The sequence below is a fragment of the Geotrypetes seraphini genome, chromosome 1 (genome assembly GCF_902459505.1).
Source record: "Geotrypetes seraphini chromosome 1, aGeoSer1.1, whole genome shotgun sequence".
In the NCBI taxonomy this organism is placed as follows: Eukaryota; Metazoa; Chordata; class Amphibia; order Gymnophiona; family Dermophiidae; genus Geotrypetes; species Geotrypetes seraphini.
The window spans coordinates 152,516,366-152,541,466 of NC_047084.1; the positions used below are offsets into that span (position 1 = coordinate 152,516,366).

The following is a 25,101-nucleotide window of genomic DNA, read 5'->3' on the forward strand; positions in this document are numbered from 1 at the left end:
GTTCCCCAGAATGAGAATGAGGTTTTGGAAAAAAAACCGGTAGGACAATGGATTGGTTGAGATGAAATTCCGAGACAACCTTGGGGAGAAACTTTGGATGTGTACGCAGAACCACCTTGTCATGATGAAAGACCGTAAAAGGTGGATCTGCAACCAGTGCATGAAGCTCACTGACTCTCCTGGCAGAGGTAAGAGCAATAAGGAAAAGTACCTTCCAAGTGAGAAATTTGAAAGGAGAAGTAGCTAAAGGTTCAAATGGAGGCTTCATTAAAGCTGAAAGAACCACATTGAGATCCCAGATAACCGGAGGGGCTTTAAGAGGTGGTTTCACATTGAAAAGGCCACGCATGAACCTGGATACCAGGGGATGAGCTGAAAGAAGTTTTCCATGGACTGGCTCATGAAAAGCTGCAATGGCACTGAGGTGGACCCTGATGGAAGAGGACTTCAGGCCAGAATCAGACAAAGAAAGAAGATAATCCAACAACGTCTCCACCGCTAGGGAAGTGGGATCAAGATGATGAAGAAGACACCAGGAAGAAAACCTCGTCCACTTTTGATGGTAACATTGTAGAGTGGCTGGTTTCCTGGAGGCATCCAGAATGGAACGAACGGGCTGAGATAAAAGAGTATCAGTCGAGTTCAGCCCGAGAGATACCAAGCCATCAGGTGTAGAGACTGGAGGTTGGGATGCAGAAGGGTTCCCTGCTGTTGCGTAAGCAGCGAAGGAAACAGAGGAAGAAGAAAAGGTTCCCTGGAACTGAGTTGAAGTAGAAGGGAGAACCAATGTTGCCTGGGCCACCTCGGAGCAATCAGAATCATGGTGGCTCGTTCCCTCTTGAGCTTGAACAAGGTTCTCAACATGAGAGGCAGAGGAGGGAAGGCGTACAGGAACAGATTCGACCAGTCGAGGAGAAAAGCATCTGCTGTTAGACGGTGTGGAGAGTAAAGTCTGGAGCAGAATAGGGGCAGCTGATGATTGTGAGGAGCTGCAAAGAGGTCTATCTGAGGAGTGCCCCATTGAGTGAAGATAGAATGCAGAGTTACGGGATCGAGTGTCCACTCGTGAGGTTGGAGAATTCTGCTTAGTTTGTCTGCTAAGGAATTCTGTTTCCCTTGAATGTATATAGCTTTCAGGAAGAGATGATGATCTATGGCCCAAGTCCAGATCTTCTGGGCTTCCTGGCATAAAAGGCGAGAGCCTGTCCCACCCTGTTTGTTGATGTAGTACATCGCAACCTGATTGTCTGTGCACAACAGAAGGACCTGAGGAAAGAGAAGGTGTTGGAAGGCCTTGAGGGCGTAAAACATCGCTCTGAGTTCCAGGAAATTGATTTGATGTTTCCTCTCCTGGGCTGACCAAAGACCTTGAGTCTGGAACTCGTTCAAGTGAGCTCCCCATGCATACAGGGAGGCGTCGGTGGTGATGACTAGTTGATGAGGAGGCTGATGGAACAGAAGACCTCTGGATAGATTTGAGGATACCAACCACCATTGCAGAGACTGACGAAGAGATGATGTCACAGATATGTGTCGTGAGCAAGGGTCCGACACTTGGGACCACTGAGTCGCAAGGGTCCATTGAGGAGTGCGCAGGTGAAGACGGGCATGAGGTGTGACATGAACTGTGGATGCCATGTGTCCCAAGAGCACCATCATTTGCCTTGCTGAGATGGACGGCAGAGGAAGTACCTGGTGACATAGAGACTGAAGGGTCTGAAGACGATTGGATGGCAGGAAAGCTCTCATGAGGAGTGTATCCAGGATCGCTCCAATGAATTGAAGTTTCTGAGTGGGAATGATATGGGATTTGGGTAGATTGATCTCGAATCCCAGAAGTTGTAGAAACTGGATGGTTTGGTTGGTGGCCAGAAGGACCGCTTGGGCAGAAGTGTCTTTGATCAACCAATCGTCCAGGTAAGGAAATACATGCAGGTGGTGAGAGCGTAGAAAAGCCGCCACCACAATGAGACATTTGGTGAATACCCTTGGAGATGAGGCAAGACCGAAGGGCAGCACCTTGTACTGGTAATGACAATGATTGATCATGAATCGGAGGTTACATTGATCGGTATGTGAGTGTAAGCCTCTTTGAGATCGAGGGAGCATAGCCAGTCGTTTTGATTTAGAAGGGGATAAAGGATGGCTAAAGAAAGCATCTTGAATTTTTCTTTTACCAGATGAATGTTGAGATCGCGAAGATCCAGGATGGGTCTGAGATCTCCTGTCTTTTTGGGAACTAGAAAGTAGCGGGAGTAGAATCCCTGCCCCTTTTGATCTAGAGGAACTTCCTCTATAGCGTTCAGAAGGAGGAGGGATTGGACCTCCTGAATAAGGAGGGCTGATTGAGGACTGTTCAAAGCAGACTCTTTTGGCAGGCTTTGAGGTGGGAGAGTCTGAAAGTTGAGAGAGTAGCCGTGGCGGATGATGTTGAGGACCCATTGGTCCGAAGTGATTACTTCCCACCGGCTGAGGAACAGAGAAAGTCGACCTCCTATTGGTTGAGGCAGGAGAGCAGGAATAGGGATACTGGCTATACTGCGGAGAATGAAGTCAAAAGGGCTGTGACTTTTGCTGAGGAGGTTGTTTTACAGCTTGTTGCTGTTGCTGTTGTCTGGGAAGCTGACGTTGCTGTTGTCTCTGACGCCTAGGTTGTTGAGCAGTGGTAGGCAATGGACGGGCTGTGAAACGGCGTTGATAGGCCGATTGCTGCCTGTATGGTCTTGGCGGAGGAGGCTTCTTTTTATTTTTGAGCAGGGTATCCCAGCGCGTCTCATGAGCAGAGAGCTTTTGTGTGGTTGAGTCCATGGAATCCCCAAAGAGCTCATCCCCTAGACATGGGGCATTGGCTAACCGATCTTGATGGTTAACATCAAGCTCGGATACCCGAAGCCAGGTCAAACGACGCATAGCTACTGACATTGCTGTCGCTCTGGATGTAAGTTCAAAAGTGTCATATATGGATCTCACCATAAACTTACGCAATTGGAGAAGAGACGACAAGCATGTGTGAAAAGCGGAATGCTTTCGTGAAGGAAGATATTTCTCGAAAGAAGCCATGGTGGTAAGGAGATGCTTTAAATAAAAAGAAAAATGAAAAGCATAATTACTAGCCCTATTAGCTAACATAGCATTTTGGTAGAGCCTCTTACCAAATTTATCCATGGCCCTTCCTTCTCTGCCAGGAGGGACAGATGCATATACACTGGCTCCTGAAGTCTTTTTAAGGGTGGATTCGACAAATAAGGATTCATGTGGTAGTTGAGGTTTGTCGAACCCAGGAATGGGAATTACCTTATATAGAGAATCCAGTTTACGTGGGGCCCCTGGGACAGTTAAAGGAGTCTCTAAATTCTTATAGAAAGTTTCCCTTAGGATGTCATGAAGGGGAAGTTTCAAAAATTCCTTTGGAGGCTGATCAAAATCAAGGGCATCCAAAAAAGCTTTAGACTTTTTGGATTCAGCCTCCAAAGGAATGGACAAGGACTCACACATCTCTTTCAAAAAACTAGAGAAAGAGGAAGTGGCCTGTTTGGAGGATGGGTCAGGGACAGCCGAATCCTCCTCCTCTGAGGAACATTCTCCTTCAGAAAGAAAGGGTTCCTCTGAGTCTCCCCACAGATCAGGGTCCCTTACATGGGAAGAATGGTCCCGAGACTCAGGTGTCGACGTTTGCATGTGTCGGGTTTTGCGTATCGACTTACCCGACCTCATCGATACCGTGTCCGGAGAAGTTATCGGACGCACCGGTGCCGAAGTCTGCACCGATTGATGGTGAGCTCTCGGCTCCGGTGCAAGGACTGGCATCGATACCGATGAGGTTAGGTGAAGCGGTACCGAAACAGTGGAAGTGGTTAAAACGGGTTCCACAATCGGTACCGATACAGGTTGTTCAACAACCGGTACCGATGGCTCGGTGCGAACTGGCACCGGAAGGTTCGGTGTCATGATAGCAGGAAGGAGTCGTTCTAATTGTTCCTTCAGCTGCACCTGAAGAATGGCCGTAATGCGGTCATCGAGGGATGGCACCGGTACCGCTTTTTTCTTCTGCGGTACCTGCGGTGCCGCTCGACGCCCCGGAGATGAGGAGCCCGATGTCGAGGGACTCACCTCTATAGGGGCGGAGCGCTTCCGCTGGCGTCGAACCGGCGGCAGGATTGGGCTCACTGCACTCGAGGCCGGAAGACGTTCCAGCGGGGAAGGCTTCTTAGCCGGCTTACCTGACTGTTGGGATGCCGGTGTGGAATCACGCGGCGTCGAAGACGAGGGTGCCGACTGAATCGGTGCCGAAGCCGGAGTCGAAGGAACGGGGTCGGACATCTCGGCACCGAACAACAATCGCTGTTGAATTAAGCGATTTTTTAAAGTTCGTTTTTTCAAAGTAGCACAGCGGGTGCAAGAGGAGGCCTGATGCTCAGGACCCAAACACTGTAAACACCAGTTGTGTGGGTCCGTGAGAGATATAGGCCTAGCACACCGCTGGCACTTTTTAAAACCCGGTTGAGGGGGCATGAAAGGAAAAACGGCTTCCGCCAAATCGAAGGCCGAGGCTTCGATGGTGGCAGAAGGCCCCGCCGGGGAAAACCGAAATTGAAGAAAAAATTGAAAGAATTTTTTTTTTTTTTTTTTAAACAAAATAAAAGAAAGAAAAAAGGCAAATTAGCCAAACGTTTACGCGAGCGGGAAGGCAAGTATGAAAAAATTTTCAACAGCCGTTGAAAACGCGTCTTCTTAGCTCCGCGGAAACTAAGAAACTGAGGGACCGCGCGCCTCTGTCGGGCGGGAAGGCACTCGCGCGTGCGCGGTGCGGCCGAGCTAGAACTTTCTAAAAAGTTCTTAGAGTGCAATCACTCTAAAATTGTCCGTACCGGGGCTCCGTCGGTGCCGTCACCCATCAGTCAAGAATAGCTGCCTGCTTGTCCTGGGATAATGCATTTTTCTGTTAGTTGTAAACTATACAGAGCCTAGTTTTCAGCTAGTCACATATGAGAAAGGTTAATTTTATCCAGATATTCAGTTAAAATCCACTCAGCCTGACCAGACAGTAAGCTTAACCTGATAAAGTTATCTACTTATCCTTTTGCCTACTGAAGCAATCTGGGTTACCAAACTTCAGTAACCAGTACTGAATATTGAAGCTGACCAACCAAAGTGAATAACTGTACCCAAATATGTGCCTAGTGTTGCTTTTATTTAGGCTGGGGACACAAACTCTCCATTTTCTGACTCCAGTTGAATTTCTGGCCCAGGAAAAGCAAAGTTGCTTACCTGTAACAGATGTTCTCCTTAGACAGCAGGGGAATACAGCCACACTTGTTGGTGAAGTCTCTGACTGAGCCTGTGTTTCGACGCCCTCCCCTAGCTATAATAAGCTTTAATCTTACTGCGCATGTCCTTCTGCTTGAGTCCCCTCTCCTCCCCCTGTCAGTTTTGTCTCTAGCAATAGGAGAAAAGGAGTTGAGGGGATGATGGGCGGGCAAGTGTGGCTGCATTCCCCTGCTGTCTACGGGAACACCTGTGACAGGTAAGCAACTTTGCATTCTCCGGAGACAAGCAGGGGAAAATGCAGCCACACTTGTTGCTGAGTCCCAAGCTGAAAAGTATATGGGAGGTAGAAACAGTCTATAATGCCAAGACATTCCGTGAAACTGATTGACCAAAGCAAACATCTCGAGCTAAACTTTGGTCTAAGCAGTAGTGTGTGGTGAAAGTATGTACAGAAGACCAGGTAGCTGTTTTACAAATATCCTGGTTAGGGATGGACTTCAAGTTGGCTATTGAAGCCACTGTAGCTCGAAGCTGATGTGCCCCAATTGAATCAGGGGGCTGAAGATGAGCTCTTATGTAGCAAAAATGTATGCAGCACGTAATCCATGAAGAAATGGCTCTCTTAGTCACTGGTTGGCCACAAATAGCTGGGTTGTAGGAAATTAATAGTTGAGTAGATTTTCAGAGATGAGCCCTCACCGGATCAGACCGAGGTCCATCCAGTCCGGTGATCCGCACACGCGGCGGCCCATTTAAGTACTCCTGATTGGAGACCCAGATATACCATAGCCCTCAATACAATTTGCAAGAAGGTGTGCATCTAACTTGCACTTGAATCCCAGAACAGTAATCTCTGTCACAACATCCTCCGGGAGAGCATTCCAAATTCCCACCACGCGCTGTGTGAAAAAGTACTTCCTGATATCCATCCTGAACCTGCTGCCTCTCAGTTTCAGTCTATGACCTCTTGTCCGTGTCACCTCCGAAAAAGTTAGTAATGCTTCTTCTTGGTCTATTTTATCAAATCCCTTTATTAATTTAAAAGTCTCTATTAAATCCCCTCTCAGTCTTCTCTGCTCGAGGGTAAACAGTCCCAATTTCCCAAGGCGCTCTTTGTAGCTCAAATTCTCCAATCCCTTGACAAGTTTCGTGGCTCTCCTCTGTACCCTTTCCAGCAGAATTATATCTTTCTTGAGGTATGGAGACCAGTGTTGGACACAGTATTCCAATTGCGGTCTGACCATTGCTCTATAAAGTGGCATTATTACATCTTCCGATCTACTCGTGATCCCCTTCTTAATCATGCCCAACATGCAAAACTCGAACCTTCCATCACCAGATTGTTAACCACAACATCAGACCTCAAGACATTCCGTAAAGAAATCAAAACACTGCTGTTCAAAAAGCATATACAATCTACCTAACCTCCCTCACCCCATCCCCCAAGAAACCAAAACACTGCCGTCCAAAACATCTTCCGATGTTATTAAGTCTTTACTATCATTCTGTTATTAAGTCTCTATCCTCAAACTGTATTCTCTATTGTCATGTACCATCCTGGAAATGTCCAGTTCTCTTCTTATGTAATCCGCTTTGAACCGCAAGGTACAAGCGGAATAAAAATCACTAATGTAATGTAATGTAATGTAATGAGAAATTGCCTTAAGAACATAAGAATTGCCACTGCTGGGTCAGACAAGTAGTCCATTGTACCCAGCAGTCCGCTCCCGCGGCGGCCCCCAGGTCAAAGACCAAAACCCTAACCGAGATCAACCCTATCTGTGTATGTTCCGGTTCAGCAGGAACTTGTCCAACCTTGTCTTGAATCCCTGGAGGGTGTTTTCCTCTATAACAACCTCCGGAAGAGTGTTTCAGTTTTTCATGGTCATACGGAATCTATCCCCTTTTAACTTTAGAGAGTGCCCTCTCGTTCTTCCTACCTTGGAGAGGGTGAACAACCTGTCTTTATCTACTAAGTCTATTCCCTTCAGTATCTTGAATGTTTCTATCATGTCCCCTCTCAGTCTCCTCTTTTCGAGGATAGAAGAGGCCCAGTTTCTCTAATCTCTTGCTGTACGGCAACTCCTCCGACCCCTTAACATTTTAGTTGCTCTTCTCTGGACCCTTTCGAGTAGTACTGTGTCCTTCTTTATGTAATGTAAGGCGACCAGTGCTGGACGCAGTATTCCAGGTGAGGGCATACCAGAGGCATGATAACCTTCTCCGATCTGTTTGTGATCCCCTTCTTAATCATTTCTAGCATTCTGTTCGCCCTCTTCACTGCTGCCGCGCATTGCGCGGATGCCTTCATCGATTTGTCGACCAGTACTCCCAAGTCTTTTTCCTGGGGGGTCTCTCCAAGTACCGCCCCGGACATCCTGTATTCGTGTATAAGAATTTTGTTACCCAACATGCATCACCTTACACTTATCCATGTTAAACCTCATTTGCCATGTTGTGGCCAATTTCTCGAGCATGTTTATGTCCTGTTGCAGGTCTTCGCAATCCTTCTGCATATTCACTACTCGGAATAGCTTTGTATCGTCCTCAAATTTAATCATCTCGCTCATCAAACCAATTTCCAGGTCATTTATAAATATGTTGAAGAGTACGGGTCCACGCACCAAACCCTGCGGCACTCCACTCGTGACGCTTTTCCAGTCTGAGTATTGTCCATTTACCCCCACTCTCTGTTTCTTATCCGCCAACCAACTTTTTATCCACATGAGTATGTCACCCTCGATTCTATGGCTTGCAATTTTTCGTAGTAGTCGTTCATGCTGGACCTTGTCGAACGCCTTCTGAAAATCCAGATATACAATGTCGACCAGCTCGCCCTTGTCTATCTGCCTGTTTACTCCCTCAAAGAAGTGCAACAAGTTCATCAAGCAAGATCTCCCCTTGCTGAAGCCATGCTGGCTGGTCCTCATCAGATTGTTTCTGTCAAGGTGATCAATGATGCGGTCCTTTATCAGTGCCTCTATCATCTTTCCCGGTACCGAAGTCAGACTCACCGGTCTGTAGTTTCCCGGATCTCCCCTCAAACTTTTTTTGAAAATCGGCGTAACATTTGCCACCTTCCAGTCTTCAGGAATCTTCTCCGATTTGATTGACAGATTGGCTATTAGTTGAAGCAGTTCAACTATAGTTCCTTTCAGTTCCTTGATTACCCTCGGATGGATGCCATCCGGTCCCGGGCATTTATCATTTATCAATCTACCTGCATACCTCTTCTGGACTGACCGTCAACCCTGTCAGTTTCCCATCTTTGTTTCCCGCGTACAGCCTGTCAGCTTCCGGTATGTTGTGTATATCCTCTTCAGTAAATACAGATGCAAAAAATGTGTTCAATTTGTCAGCGATGGCTTTGTCCTCCTTTAGCACTCCTTTTATTCCATGGTCATCCAACGGCCCCACCGCTTCCTTTGCAGGTCGTTTCCATCCATTTTCATCTGGTTTTGACCTTTTCCATTCCTTAAATGAAGTCTTCTTGTCTCTGATCGCTTCCTTCACCGATACAGTGAGCCACGCCGGTTCCTTGTTCTTTTTCCTCTTGAATCCCTTGTTGATACGTGGTATATATAGATTTTGTGTATCGGTGACCGTGTCCTTAAAAAAGGACCATGCTTGCTCTAGTGTTTTTACAGTGCTTATCCTCTTCTTAATCTTCTTCCCCACCATGAGGTAATAGAAAGTGCTCTTCTGCAATCTAAGGAATGAAGTTTCCTCAGAGTGTGGAGGTGGAAAAAAAGATGGTAATGTGATGGTCTGGTTAAGGTGGAAGTCCGAAACCACCTTGGGAAAGAATTTAGAATGAATCCACAAGTGCACCTTATTTGGAAAAAAATTGTAATTAAGGATAATATGTGACTAAATCCTGGAGCTCACAAACTCTTCTAGCTGATGTGAGTGCAATAAGAAAAGCTGTTTTCCAAGAAAGAAAAGTAAGAGATGCAGACCCCAACGGTTCAAAATGGACTGTCATCAATTAGTCCAAAATAATATTGAGCTCTACGCTTGTGGAGATGGCGCGGTATACAAACCTAAGGTTTAGTTTAGTTTAGTTTAGAGATCCCAGGGTGGAGTAGGTACTCTTAGTGGAGGTCTAAGATTGGTAAGACTCTCAAAAAACAAGAAATGAGAGGATGTTGTGAAAGTGGCTTACCTTGCACCAAGGAGTGGTAAGCTGAGATGGCTGACAAATGAAGCCTGACAGAGTTTGTCTTGAGTCAGAAATGTAAACGATAGGTGAAAATATGATCCAGTGGGCAATAAAGAGGCTCTTGACCCTGAGCATGTGCTCATAGGAAAGCACAGTTACTTACCGTAACAGGTGTTATCCAGGGACAGCAGGCAGATATTCTTAACGTATGGGTGACGTCACCGACGGAGCCCCGGTACAGACACTTTTAACTAGAAAGTTCTAGTTGACCACACCGCGCATGCGCGGGTGCCTTCCCGCTCGACGGAGGAGAGCGTGGTCCCCAGTTAAGATAAGCCAGCTAAGAAGCCAACCCGGGGAGAAGGGCAGGTCCTAAGAATATCTGCCTGCTGTCCCTGGATAACACCTGTTATGGTAAGTAACTGTGCTTTATCCCAGGACAAGCAGGCAGCATATTCTTAACGTATGGGTGACCTCCAAGCTAACAGAGGGGGAGGAGGGATGGTTGGCCATTAGGAAAATAAATTTTGTAACACAGATTGGCCGAAGAGTCCATCCCGTCTGGAGAAGGCATCCAGACAGTAGTGAGTAGTGAACGTGTGAACTGAGGACCAAGTGGCAGCCTTGCAGATTTCCTCAATGGGCGTGGAACGGAGGAAAGCCACGGAAGCAGCCATAGCTCTGACTCTGTGGGCCGTGACAGCACCTTCCAGTGAGAGACCGGCCCGAGCATAACAGAAGGCAATGCAGGCAGCAAGTCAGTTAGAAAGCGTCCGTTTAGAGACAGGGCGACCTAAACGGTTAGGGTCAAAAGATAGAAAGAGCTGAGGGGATGAGCGGTGAGCCCTGGTGCGATCAAGATAGTAAGCAAGGGCACGCTTACAGTCCAGCGTATGCAGCGCCTGTTCCCCAGGATGAGAGTGGGGTTTGGGAAAAAAGACAGGCAAAACAATGGACTGGTTGAGGTGAAAGTCCTTGGGAAGGAACTTAGGATGGGTGCGCAGTACCACCTTGTCATGGTGAAAAACAGTGAAAGGTGGGTCGGCAACCAGTGCATGAAGCTCACTAACCCTCCTGGCAGAGGTGATGGCAATGAGGAAAAGCACCTTCCATGTCAGAAATTTGAGTGAAGCAGTGGCAAGAGGCTCAAACGGAGGTTTCATGAGGGCTGACAAAACCACATTCAGGTCCCAGACGACTGGAGGAGGCTTCAGAGATGGTTTGACATTGAAGAGGCCTCTCATGAACCGGGAAACCAGGGGATGAGCCGTAAGAAGTTTTCCGAGGATAGGCTCATGGAACGCAGTGATGGCACTGAGGTGGACTCTGATGGAGGTAGACTTGAGGCCAGCGTCGGACAGAGAGAGCAAATAGTCCATTACAGTTTCCACCGCCAATGAGGTGGGATCGTGGTGATGCAGTAGACACCAAGAGGAGAACCTGGTCCACTTCTGATGGTAACATTGGAGGGTGGCCGGTTTCCTGGAGGCATCCAAAATGCGATGGACAGGCTGAGACAGATTCTGTGGAGAGGTCAGCCCGAGAGAAACCAAGCTGTCAGGTGGAGCGAGGACAGATTGGGATGTAGTAGAGACTGATGCTGCTGCGTAAGTAGAGTAGGAAACACAGGAAGAGGAATGGGCTCCCTGGAGCTGAGCTGGAGCAGGAGAGAGAACCAGTGATGGCGAGGCCACCGAGGAGCGATGAGAATCATGGTGGCATTGTCTCTGCGGAGTTTGAACAACGTCCGCAACATCAGAGGAAGTGAGGGAAGGCATAGAGAAACCGACCCGTCCAGTTGAGCAGGAACGCATCCGGGGCCAGACGATGAGGAGAGTAGAGTCTGGAACAGAAAAGGGGCAGTTGATGGTTGTGAGGAGCTGCAAAGAGGTCCACCTGAGGAGTGCCCCACCGATCGAAGATGGAGTGGAGTGTGGTCGGATCCAGAGTCCACTCGTGAGGTTGAAGGATGCGGCTGAGATTGTCGGCCAGGGAGTTCTGTTCGCCCTGGATGTAGACAGCCTTGAGGAAGAGATTGCGGGCCGTGGCCCAGGTCCAGATGCGGATGGCCTCCTGACAGAGGAGGGGAGAACCGGTGCCGCCTTGCTTGTTTATGTAATACATGGCGACTTGGTTGTCTGTGCACAGGAGAAGAACCTGAGGGTAGAGAAGGTGTTGGAAAGCTTTGAGTGCATAGAACATGGCCCTGAGTTCCAGGAAGTTGATATGATGTTGACGTTCCTGAGGGGTCCAGAGACCCTGTGTGCGAAGTTCTCCCAGGTGGGCTCCCCATGCGTAGGGGGAGGCATCCGTGGTGATGACCATGGAGTGAGGGGGTAGATGAAAAAGCAGACCCCTGGAAAGATTGGAGGAGTTCAACCACCATTGAAGAGATCGCTGAAGAGACGATGTCACACAGATGGGATGAGAAAGAAGGTCCGTGGTCTGAGACCATTGGTTGGCTAGAGCCCACTGAGGTGTTCTGAGGTGGAGTCGTGCCAGAGGGAGCACATGGACCGTGGAAGCCATGTGGCCCAGGAGGACCATCATCTGCCGAGCGGGGATGGAGTGATGAAGGAGCACCTGGCAGCAAAGATGGAGCAGGGTCTGTTGACGGTCGGAGGGGAGAAACGCCCTCATCAGAGTGGTGTCGAGAACTGCTCCAATGAACTGAAGTCGCTGTGTGGGAAGCAGATGCGACTTGGGGTAGTTGATTTCGAACCCCAGAAGATGGAGGAAAGAGATGGTGTGTTGAGTGGCTTGTAGCACAAGCGGAGACGTAGGTGCTTTCACCAACCAATCGTCCAAGTAGGGGAACACCTGGAGGTTGTGAGACCTGAGGAAGGCCGCCACCACAATAAGGCACTTGGTGAACACCCTGGGCGATGATGCGAGGCCAAAGGGTAGCACTTTGTACTGGTAGTGATGGTGCTGTATCTGAAACCGGAGGTAGCGACGTGAAGTCTGATTGATTGGAATGTGAGTGTAGGCCTCCTTGAGGTCTAGGGAACATAGCCAGTCGTGTTGAGAGAGAAGAGGGTAAAGCGTGGCAAGGGAGAGCATTCTGAACTTTTCCTTGACCAGACACTTGTTGAGGTCCCTGAGATCGAGGATGGGACGTAGGTCTCCTGTCTTCTTGGGTACCAGGAAGTAGCGGGAGTAGAATCCCTACCCCTTTGGTCTTGGGGGACTTCTTCGATGGCATTGAGAAGAAGGAGGGATTGAACCTCCTTGAGAAGGAGGAGGGTTTGAGAGGAGTGAGAAGCAGATTCTACGGGAGGATTGTCTGGTGGAAGAGTCTGGAAGTTGAGAGAGTAGCCGTGGCGAATGATGGTAAGGACCCACTGGTCTGACGTGATGACCTCCTAACGGCTGAGAAAAAGTTGCAGGCGTCCTCCGATAGGTTGAGGAAGAGGTAACGCTGGTGAGAGGCTGGCTATGCCCTGGAGAAAGGAGTCAAAAGGGCTGAGAAGGTTTTGACTGAGGGAGAGGCTTGGCAGGTTGATGAGATTGGGAGCGAGCCTGAGTTTGCTGTTGCTGACGAGGTCGGCGAGGTTGTTGCGGAGGTGGATGAAGAGGTCTGGCTGAGAATCTGCGTTGGTATGAAGACTGCTGTCTATAGGGGCGAGCAGGCGGAGTCTTCTTCTTCGGTTTGATGAGAGTATCCCACCTGGTCTCGTGAGCAGAGAGTTTCTGGGTGGTGGAGTCTAGGGACTCTCCGAAAAGTTCATCACCAAGACAAGGTGCGTTAGCCAGGCGGTCTTGGTGGTTAACGTCGAGGTCGGAAACTCTCAGCCAGGCCAGACGTCTCATGGCAACCGCCATGGCCGAAGCTCGAGAGGTGAGCTCAAAAGAATCATAAATAGAGCACACCATGAATTTGCGGAGTTGGAGCAGACTGGAAATTTGTTGTTGGAAAAGAGGGACCTTACGTTCAGGAAGATACTTTTGTAATGAAGAGAGTTGTTGAACCAGATACTTCATGTAGAAGGAGAAGTGAAAGGTGTAATTATTGGCTCAGTTTGCAAGCATTGAATTTTGATAAAGGCGCTTGCCAAATTTATCCATCGTTTTGCCCTCTCTGCCAGGAGGGGTAGAAGCATAAATACTGGATCCCTGGGTTTTCTTCAAGGTGGATTCGACAAGAAGAGATTCATGGGGTAGTTGGGGTTTGTCAAACCCCGGGATAGGGATGACCCTGTAGAGACTATCCAGTTTTCTAGGGGCCCCCGGTACCGAGAGAGGGTTCTCCCAATTCTTGTAGAAAGTTTCCCATAAGATGTCGTGGACGGGTAACTTTAGGAATTCTTTGGGGGGTTGCTCGAAGTCTAGGGCATCTAAGAAAGCCTGTGACTTCTTAGAGTCAGATTCTAATGGGATAGACAGAGCCGCTGACATTTGCCGAAGAAATTTGGTGAACAAGGATTGTTCAGGCTTGGAACCGGTATCAATTGTGGAGGGCTCCTCGTCGGTTGAAGAAGCCTCATCGTCGGTACCGGGTTGGGATTCTTCCCAGAGGTCCGGGTCCCTGATGTCGGTGTGTATAGGACGGGACGGTGATGTGGATGGTTCTGCGTGGCGAGTCTTAGAGAGAGATTTGCCAGAACGCATGGAGACGGTACCGGGGGAAGAGGAGCGATGCCGGTCTCGGTCGGCTTGGCGACGGTCCCGATGTCGGAGAGGATCGGCATCAGAGTGTAGTTGCACGAGAGGGTTGATGGGTTCCGCCGCGAGCACCGGCATGAACGTGTTTAATGGTACTGATGGAGTCGACTCCGGTGGTATGGTGCGAGGCTCGGGCTGGTCCGGTACCGGAAGGAGCGGGGCCAATATTGTTGGCAACAGGTGCTGTAGTTGTTGCTGTAGCTGCTCCTGTAATTGAGTTTGGAGTATGGCCGCAATGCGGTCGTCCAGAGGAGGCACCGGTACCGCTTTTTTCTTTTTCGGTACCATAGGTGCTGCTCTACGCCCCGGCGATGAGGAGGCCGATGACGAGGCACTCACCGAAATCGGGGCGGAGCGTTTACGGGGTCGGCTGGATGCCGGGAGGACCGGTGTCGCCGCCGTGGTAGGAGGGCGCTCAAGAGAAGTGGAAGGCTTCTTAGCCGGTTTACCTGACGCCATCGACCCCGAGGAAGGATCAGGCGGTGTGGAGGTAGTCGGTGCCGACTTTAGTGGCGCCGTCGATGGTGTGGCAGACTCCATGGCAGATCCGGTGCCAAAAAGGATGTTCTGCTGGATCTGCCTATTCTTTAACGTACGTTTTTTAAGAGTAGCACAGCGGGTGCAGATGTCAGCCCGATGCTCTGGACCCAGGCACTGTAAGCACCAATTGTGCGGGTCAGTGAGAGAGATCGGGCGTGCACACCGCTGGCACTTCTTAAAACCCGGCTGAGGGGGCATGAATAGAAACACGGCCTCCACAAAATCAAACCCGGAGGCCTGTATGTTGGCAACAGGCCCCGCCGGGGCCGGCCAGAAAAATAAAGGAAAAGACAAATTAAATAATTTTTTTTTTTTAGACGAAAAAGAAACCCGAAGGGAAAAAAGCAAAAAAAGGAAGAAAATTACGCGAGCGGGAAGGCAAAGTAGAAAATTTCAACAGCCGTTGAAAGCACATGCGTCTTCTTCGCTCCGCGGAAACGAAGAAACTGGGGACCACGCTCTCCTCCGTCGAGCGGGAAGGCACCCGCGCATGTGCGGTGCGGTCAACTAGAACTTTCTAGTTAAAAGTGTCCGTACCGGGGCTCCGTCGGTGACGTCACCCATACGTTAAGAATATCTGCCTGCTTGTCCTGGGATAAAAAGTGTTTCCACTTAGCCTGGTATGATTTTCTTGTAGAAGGGTGTCTTGCTGCAAGCAGAACTGTCTTTACTGATTGAGAGAGAGGGAGTTTGGTTAAGAGTGAACTCTCAATTTCCAGGCCGTGAGACTGAGACTGCAGAGATTGTGATGCAGAAGCTGGCCATTGTGCTGAGAGAGAAGAGAAGGATGGTCCCCTAAAAGAATTAGAGAAGCATCCAGAAGATCCAGGAGCAGAGAGTACCATATCTGTCTGGGACACCTAGGCACAATGAGTATGAGTTGCACCCTGTCAATAAGAACTTTCTCAAGTACCCTGGAAATGAGGGGAAATGGTGGGGAGGCATAGAGAAGATTGTGCACCCATGTAACGGAAAAAACATCTCTTGCCATGCTTGTGGCGCTGGGCATAGAGAGCAAAACAGGTCACATTGTGCATTGACTGGATAAGCAAACAGATCTAACTTTGGAGTCCCCCAGTGCTGGAAAATGTTGTTTAGGACAGCAGGAACAAGAGTCCACTTGTGAGGGTTGAGTTTCCTGCTGAGGGAGTCTACCAGGATATTGTGTTCCCCTGGAATATAGACTGCATGAAGGTCTACTTGAAGAGAGAGGGCATAGTTCCATAGACAGTAAGCTTCACTGCAGAGTCTGAGGGATACGGAACCCCCTTGCTTGTTTATATAAAACATGGTCACTTGATTGTATGTCTGAATGAGATTGTTTCACTTGGAAAACCACAGGCGGAAGGCTTGAAGCACATTAAAAAACTGCTCTGAGCTCTAAGAGCTGGATATGCAGGGTCTTTTCATTTGTTGACCACTGACCCTGTGTTTTAGGGCTGTTGAGATGCGCCCCCCCCCCAATCTTGATTGGAGGCATCAGTGGTTAAGGTAAGGGAAGATGATGGAAGCTGGAATGGACATCCTTTTTGTAGGTAGGGGGAATAAATCCACCACAGCAGGGAATCTTTGATGTTTAAAGGTAGAGGAATCAGCTGTGACATTGAGTGGAGACGTTGATTCTAGTGTAGCTTGAGGTGCCACTGTAAAGGTCGCATGTGGAGTCTGGCATGTTGTACCAGCAAAAGCGAAGCTGCCATGTGCCCTAGTAAAAACAAGATCGTTTGAGCTGGTAGTGAAGCTGATTGTCTTGAGTTATTAGCTGGATAATGGCTTGATGTCTCTCTTGAGGAAGGTAGGCCCTTGCAAAGGTGGTGTCCAGGAGTGCACCAATGAACATGAGGGAGCGAACTGGATTCAGTTTGGACTTCTCAAAGTTGATGATGAAACCCAATGTTTGCAAGGTATGCACTGTGGTTTGAATGGTGAGGAGATGGTCCTTGGAATGGACCACTAGTAGCCAATCATTGAGGTAAGGAAACATGATGATGTTTTCTCAAATGTGCTGCTACCACCGCCAGGCATTTTGTGAACACCCGGGGAGCCGATGATAGGCCAAAAGGCAGAAGAACCTTATACTGGAAATGCCTGTTGAGGAATTTGAAGCGTAGAAAGCACCAGAGAGAAGGATGGATGGGAACATGAGTGCATGCATCCTTGAAGTCTAGGGCAGCTAACCAATCGTGCTGATTGAGAAGGGGAAGAATCGTAGACAGAGGATATTCTAAACTTTTCTCTTTTCAGGCAAGCAGCAGGAAGAGAAAAAATAGTTTGAAAAATGCCAGTTCTGCCACTGTAGAAAAAATGTCAGCAACGTGTGAAGAAGTGTGTTTGCAGTTGGAAAGTAAAGGCTTTCCGTAGAAGTTTGACGTTTGAAGAGAAAAAAAAAAAGAAAAAAAAAAAAAAAGAGAGAGAGAACAGTGTCTGAAGAAAAAAACCTCTGTTCTAAAAAGGCGCTATCGATTATTTATTCATTTTGATGGTCTAAGGCAGGGGTCTCAAAGTCCCTCCTTGAGGGCCGCAATCCAGTTGGGTTTTCAGGATTTGTGCAATGAATATGCACGAAATCTATGTGCATGCACTGCTTTCAATGCATATTCATTGGGGAAATCCTGAAAACCCAACTGGATTGCGGCCCTCAAGGAGGGACTTTGAGATCCCTAGTCTAAGGGGAAGAAGAAATTATTTAGTTTTTCCTTGTGTGAGGAAAGAAAAAGGGGAGAGCTGCGAATGAACAGGAGCGGGTCAAGAAAAAACTGACAGGGTAGGAGAGGGGGCTCGAGCACTAGAGAATCCTGCACATGCTCAGTAAGCTTAAAGCTTACTATAGCTAGGGGAGGGCACTGACACATAAATTTATTAGGATTTTATATACCGCCTATCAAAGTTTTCTAAGCGGTTTTACAATCAGGTACTCAAGTGTGGCTGCATTTTCCCCTGATTGTCCCTGGAGAACATTCTACATGGGCTCCAATCCCCCCAGAAGCATGAGGAAGGGTGAAGCCTGAAGTTCTCACCTCTTTCACATACCATGCCGTACTTGTAACAATGACACCCCCAGCCATTAGATAGGCATCCGTCACAAATTTAACATGAATCCAAAGGATCTCCACCTGAGGAGTCCATCTATGCTCTTTTAAATCAAAAAACAAGAGGTTTTTGAGGCAGAGAGTGGCTTTTAAAATCAAATCAAGAAATCCAAGATGGTCGCCGCAATAGCAATTTTAGCACCTAAAATGGCCTGTGGAGGCAAAAATGAAACACAAAAAATTTCAGGGAAGAAGTTTTTGGAGGTGGGGACCCTGTCCCTAGCCTCAGAAACTTCTAAAATTAACTGTTAAGGACCCATACACACACACAATTTTCCCATAGGCTGTTAACAGCCTTACTCACTGTGCCATGCTGAATGCTGGGAGCTGCTCAAAGAGAACCTCTAGACAGAGGTATGAGAATATTTCTGCCTCAGACAAGCTTGACAAAGGGAAATTGGCTTGTTTCTTCAGACTGCAGTCCGGTCTCCTCAATCGGAGCCCGTACAATCTTGGGGGGGGGTAGGTATGCAGTCAGCCCCCGATCCTGGTTCAAAATCACCACGGAATCTGTAGAGCCTGTGCTCAAGCCCATTGCGGACGAAACCTGAGGCGAGCCTGCTCCCAAGAGAATGGGCCCAGGGGACTACAGCCCTGAGAGTCTATATCTTCTCGAAGTCAGAGATGTCTCGGTGGGATCATTATTATTATTATTATCAAGAGCCTCTGTAGCACCAAAAAGGCTCATTTATGGGAGAACACTCCCCCCCAAAAAAAAAAATAAAAAATAAAGGAAAACAGAGAAGCTCCTACAACTTCAATGCAGAGAGTAAGACTGAAGAAATCCAGCACAGCCCAGATTGAGAGTAGGAGCAGAAGAATATTAGGCTCTTTACAGACTTTGCAGCAAAGGATGGTAAATACCCATTGGTCAAGAAAGATATTCCTGTTGCACTAGAAGGATCAGTTGAAGTGTTTTGAGTATTCTGGATGATGTAGACCAGGAGTTGGTAAAAAGATTTATTAGTGGTTCTGCGGAGTTTACATGTAGATGTTGAACATTATGCATGATAATTTGAAGGATATGTGAGCATTAATAGGTAGCCAGTGCAATATGCAGTAGTAAGGTGAAATGTAATCATATTTTTCATTTTGATTATTAGTCTTATTACTGTGTTTTGTATCAGCTGCAGTTTGTGCAGGGGGATAGAGTTTATGCCAGCATAGAAAGAGTTACAGTAGTCTAATTGGGATATGATAAGCATCTATATCAATAAAGCAAAGTAGAGTTCGTGGAAGAAGGATCTGATTAGTTTTAGTTGTCTCAAGCTACAGAAGGTTATTTTTTTTCCCCACAGATTGGAGATTTGGGGTTCATATGATAGAGTCGAGTATAACTCCAAGGACCTTAGAGGTTTATCAATATTTAAAGAGGTTCCTGAGGGTAATGTAACAGATGTAGGGACTGTTTGCGAGGTGCTGTGAAACCAGAGAATTTTGTTTTTTGTTGAGTTTATTATTAAGTGTGGCCCAGGTATGTATTTTTTCTATGCCGTAGGATATTTTTGAGAGGAATCATTTGCATTGTTTCTGATCAGGAGTAGGAAGATTTCATCCTCATATGAAAGTAGGCATTCGTTGTTATGGAAATTAATATGACCCAAGGAACTCATGAAGAGGTTGTAAAGTATTGGGTAAAGTGGTGATCCTTGAGGAATGCCACAAAATGCTTGCCAACTTTTGGAGTACTTTTTCCAGACAAATTACTTTCTGTTTTATAGGAATCTTTAAACCAGCAGATTAAATGTTCCCCTTAACTGTATCCATGACATCCTGTTTGTCTGTTTAGATTGTAAACTCTTTTGAGCAGGGACTGTCTTCTTTCTGACTCTGTGCAGCACTACGTACATCTGGTAGCACTACAGAAATAATTAATAGTAACAGTAGTAATAGTTGGCCTTGCTCTAGTACGTCATTCAGAAGTTTGGTCAACCAGACTATGACGGAGTCTGGAGCATTTGCTAATAGCCAAGTGGGGCAACTGTCTAGAACACTGCTACAAATAGATAGCCTTTTTAGCTGTGTGGCTGTATCAGATGTTGTCAGAGGCTTGAAGGAGATCAAAATTTGGTCAGCCATGTCGTTAGGCACAGTGTATATATTCTGGTGCTATAGTGGCAGATAAGAACTTAAGAATTGCCATACTGGGACAGACCAAAGGTCCATCAAGCCCAGTATCCTGCTTCCAACACTGGCCAACCCAAGTCCCAAGTATCTAGCTAGATCCAAACTAATAAAACAAATTTTATTCTGCTTATCCTAAGAATAAGCAGTGGATTTCCCCAAGCTATCTCAATAATGGCCTCTAGACTTCCCTTTTTGTACATTCTCGATCTTGTTTAAGGAGGAATCAGCTAGCACTTGGTTGAGAATTAATGTCGGACAGGCCTAATTCTGGAGGTGCAATCATGGTATGCATTAGCCAAAATAGTTTCTTGATATCAATTTTTGTTTTCTATTTCTCAAGTGTGGTGAAGGTTTTTATTTTGTTTGGGCGATACTGAATTTATATTTATTTATAGCCACCCTCCATGCTGTTTTATGCTATTGGTTTTCTGCCTTTAGGTTTTCAGAATACCAGGGTGAAGTCTTGGCAGTTCTTGTGTTGTGGTGACGTAGTGGGGGTTTCGTGTCTAGTGCTTGTTGAATTGTGTTGTCCCAGTTAGTAAGCATTGTACTTGGGTTGTTTGAAAATGTGTTTAGTAGGTCAGATGCTTTAGCCCCAAATTGGTTTGGTTTTATCCTGCCTCTTGTTAATGTTATTTTTTAGTAGCACCCTTAGTGGATGCACTTCCCATGTACAGGGTAAGGCTGAAGGACAGTAGGCAGAGATCCGACTAGGAGACTATAGCCTAGTCTGGGTCAGTGACGAGAGGGGGAGGATTAGATGTTAAGATATGTTATACCTATCCTATGATACTATTTTATTTGGAATGTCTATGAGATTCAAGAGTCAAATTTCAGCAAATAACAATAAACTTTTGTTAATACTGACGGGGGTTGCCATTCAACATATTACTGGAAATTGGAAGGACTATACTAAACTTAATTATACCTTTTGGTGGAATTCAGTTTGTCCTGCTTGTCCTCGGATAATAATAGTTTCAAAAAGATTTGGGGGCCATTGATCGCATATTCTAATGATTAGACACCTTGGACACCTTTTTATTACATAGGACTATATTTAATGTGGGGATGGGGAGGTATGTTATGTGATTTAATGGGTTTATTCCTGACTAGTCTTTAAGCCCGTTACATTAACGGGTGCTAGAGATTCCTCGGCTTCCTCCCCCTCCCTTTCCCCTTCCCATCCCGTCAACCCCCTTGTTTCCCTTTGCACAGTCTCCCTGCTTCATCCGCTCCTTCTCCTGCGCGGGCCACCGGAGCAGAGGGGCTGCCAGCCGGGGCCGGCGGAGAGGAGCAGCAGCAGCCGCTGCCGATTGCAGCCTCCGTCCCGCCTTCGCCTCCCTGGATTTGCTAGAGCGGCCTGCAAGGTTCGCTACAGTGGCTGGCGAACCTCAGCAGGCCGCTTTGAAGAGGACCGGCAGTGGGAGGGAGGAGTCGCTGGCACACTCGCTAGCGCAGGCGCCGTGAGCACTGGCACAGAAGCACAGCTCACGCCACCAGGACTCACGGATTTTCGACAGCGCATGCGCGCTTAGCCTTTTATTATTATGGATGAATGGGATGGGTGGGGGAGGGGTCTTTTTTATATGCATTTGACAATAATTGTTAGAATGTCAAGTGATTTGTACGAATTATCTGATTGAATTTTGTACACTTGTTGCAAGAGTTAAAACTGAATAAAGAATTAAAAAAAAAAAAAAAAAGATATCTAGCATGTGTCCTTTTGTGTTTAGGACTCAAGGGTTTTTTGTTTTTTTTTTAAATCAACTTCATTTCCATATCAGGCAGTAGGGGAGAATTAGATGTGTTATGAAATCTAGAGTGAGTCATTTTCTGTGTTTAAGACCCAAAGGTTTTTTTTAATCAGTTTCATTTCTGTATCAGGCAGTGCCCATTTACAATTCTCTTCCTACTGAATTAAAATTGATCCCTTAATTGTTGTTCCATAAACACCTTAAAGCCTATCTGTTAAAAAAGTTTCTAATATAATTTTTGTTCCATAGTGATTTGTTTTAACTTTATGTTATCCGCTTTGAACCTATTTAAAGGAGTTGGCAAATACAAATACTTGTACCATTACCATTATAACTGGCCTGCTTGTCCTCAGAGAAAGATTAATATACAAGAACAGCAGGAACCCCCCCCGAATTTCAAAAAACTGTGAATGCAGTTTTTCGCCTGCCAAAAGGCAGGGAAGGCAGGAGAGGGCAGCTGGAGCGCCAGCAAGTGAAGAAAATCACTCGCGGTCTGCTCCGACCGCCTCTTCCTGTAGTAAAGGCGGGCTACACCAATCAGGAGCTGCTTTGACATGCAGCTCCTGGTTGGTGTAGCCCGACTTTACTACAGGAAGAGGCGGTCAGAACAGACCACGAATGAGCGAATCTGTGATTCGCGAACCGTGAATTTGCGGGGGAACACTGTATTTGAAATTTTAATAATTAAAAAAAGAATCTATGAGCTGCTAGCCTATGAAGTGGTCAGCTTGGTTATTAGTTAGGTCAACCCAGGGAGGGATGGCTAAGCTCCAACTATGTATGACGCTCGCTCTTCCCTAGATTAAGAACTTTCATAAAGCAGCTCAGTGGGTCAACAATATAAACATTTGTCCAATAGGGGCAACTATCACTTCTATAGATCTAAATAAAGCAGTACAAACAGAATCAACAGCACCACTACTCTGTGGAGCTTGCAAGCTAGTCAAAGCAGAGATGATGAACAGGAGGTTTTAGGAAAATATGTGTTTTCATTCCTCAAAACTAGGAAGCGCTTTGGAAGGCAGGAAGTCAGTTGAATACTAGGATTTAGAAACTTATGTACCAATGTATCAAAGGAGGATTTTTCTTCTTCAGTGCAGGAAGCTGAAGTATTAGTCAGGAGTAATACAGTCCAAGTAACTGACAACAGGGAAGAGGAACGAGCAGACTTTTCCAATGTGAGATATCTGACATGGCATACTAGGTTAATAAATATTGCAGGCTTTTAGAGATGAAGCTAAGGAAATCAAACAAATAAGTGCTCAAGACAAATTTTAGTATACATCATCAAGCTTAGCATCGACCACTGCCTAATGAAGCCTGAAGAGAGCAACATACTGTACCTTTATTCTTTTGCTCCTCTACATTCAATTTCTGGCGGGTGCTCCTCTTCTCTGCTGGCTTTCTCTGGTTGAACTCACTGGTCTGTGTGGCTACCTGACAGACAGATTGGCTCTAACAAACAGAAAACCAGCACCAATTTAATGTTTTGCATTATATAATTCATTGCACATTCCTGTTGCAGAAGAACAGTCTAGAACATAAGAACTGCCATACTGGGACAGACCGAAGGTACATCAAGCCCAGTATCCTGTTTTCAACATGAGCCAACCCAGGTCCCAAGTACCTAGCTAGATCTAAGTAGTAAAACAGATTTTATGCTGATTATCCTAGAAATAAGCAGTGGATTTTCCCAAGCCATCTCAATAATGGCCTATGGACTTCTCTTTTAGGAAATTTTAAAACCCAACTAAGCTAACTGATTTCACCACATTCTACGACAACAAATTCCAAAGTTTAATTACATGTTGTCTGAAGAAACACTTTCTTTGGTTTGTTGTAAGCTTTTGGACTAAAACCCGAATACTGATTATAGCTTCCGATTAATACTCCCTCTAAAAATTGGCTGGGTGGGTGCAAATTTTTTTTCATTTCAGCAACAAGATCTAAAAACAATTTTCATGTGAGCAACTAATTCTAAAAACCAGATTTGCAAGTATTTTTGTGAGCAACCATGTTAAATCTTTGATTGATGCTCCTATAATGTATGAGCAATTGCAGAAATTACAGGAAGACCCCCTTCAGAGGTAAAAACGCAGGGTCGGGCAAATTTTGCCCCCCTTGTGAACCACAGCTCATATGGAACACAGCTGCACACCTGACAGCCATCCACCGCAAACAGGGCATGAAGCCATCAAATCTTGCCCTGGAGAATCCATCTGAGTGGTTTTCTTACAAAAACAAAGCTTGTAAGTGCTAAAAATAACTTTTATTCTAAATTGGAAAAATCCAAGATGGCCACCGTAGGTGCCGATTTTTCAAGAAGAGAGCCTGGGGAAAACACAATAAGCCCTCAAAAATGGTGATTTTAGGATTTTAGGGGGTGGAGGGAGGGTAGGACATGCAGGGAAATCATTCCAAACCCCCATTTTCAGATCCCCCCCGCCCAAAATCGCTGATTCAGGCCATCAGCCTGTACTCGGTGTGATATGTGTTGACTGGAAAACACTACTGAAAGGGCTGAAACAGCTTGCAGGGGGATTCTCTACCTTAAGGAAGCAGGCAAGCTGGACTTCAAAACTTTGCACTGCCCCACCAGCCGGGTGCTTCCACCACCCTCAGACATGCTGCGCAGATGTCTGGCAGAGGAACGTAGTCTGATCCTGGGAACACCTCCATGGAGCCACACAGCCTGTGCTCGACCCACTAGCAGATGAACCTGGGGTGAGCCAACTCCCAAAGGGAAAAATCCTTGGAGTCCAGATCTGAAGTGCAGGCTGTCCAGAGGGTAAACTGACAATCAGACAACCCCCTGGAAGTAGACTTTTTAAATAGGTCTGCGATCTTCTGCAGTCAAAGCTATCCCCGCTGGGAACCTCTGCAGTAGAGAATGACACGGGGGACAAATTTTTTCCCGTCCCCGCAGGAACTCATTTTCCCGTCCTGGTGAGTTCTTTTCCTGTCCCTGCCCCATTCCTACAAGCTCTGTCCTCATCTGCACAAGCATCAATCACTTTAAAATCATAAGTATTCGAGGCTTGTGCAGTTAAGGAAGAGCTTACGGTAATGGGGCAAGGACAGGTACAGGGTCAAAACTCGCGGGAACAGGACAGGGAAATTGAGTTTCTGCAGGGACAGGGAAAAATTTGTCACCATGTCATTTTCTACTCTGCAGCACAAGGGCAAAAACCACCAACGAAAATAAACACGAGCAGAAAAGAAAGCTCCTACAGTCTGGCTTGCAGGAAAGAAACTGGTTCCTGAGGGGATAGTGCTGAGTTAAGAGGGATGGAGCTTAAGTCTCTAAAATTTGAGGCTTCCTACAAGTTCTGGCGAGTACAGGAAAATAACCCAACAGTCCTGGAATAAAGTGGGATTGTACAAGAATATTACATTTAGAAGGTACTAGACTTTTACAATTGTCTGCTGTATGGAAACAATGATTGGCAAAGACACATAACAGAACATTTTTCCCTTGCTTGGTCAGTAAATGGAA

At 46.7% G+C, this 25,101-nt stretch overlaps 1 protein-coding gene across 6 annotated transcripts in view; it reads right to left on the minus strand.

Moving 5' to 3' along the window:
• OTUD4 (OTU deubiquitinase 4) overlaps positions 1–25,101 on the minus strand; it is a 214,915-nt gene that overhangs the window by 54,268 nt on the left and 135,546 nt on the right. For all 6 annotated transcript variants that reach the window (XM_033940020.1, XM_033940021.1, XM_033940019.1 and 3 more), the window contains exon 15: positions 22,949–23,060. In XM_033940020.1, coding sequence (XP_033795911.1) covers positions 22,949–23,060 — 112 coding nt within the window. The remainder of the gene's footprint in view (positions 1–22,948; positions 23,061–25,101) is intronic.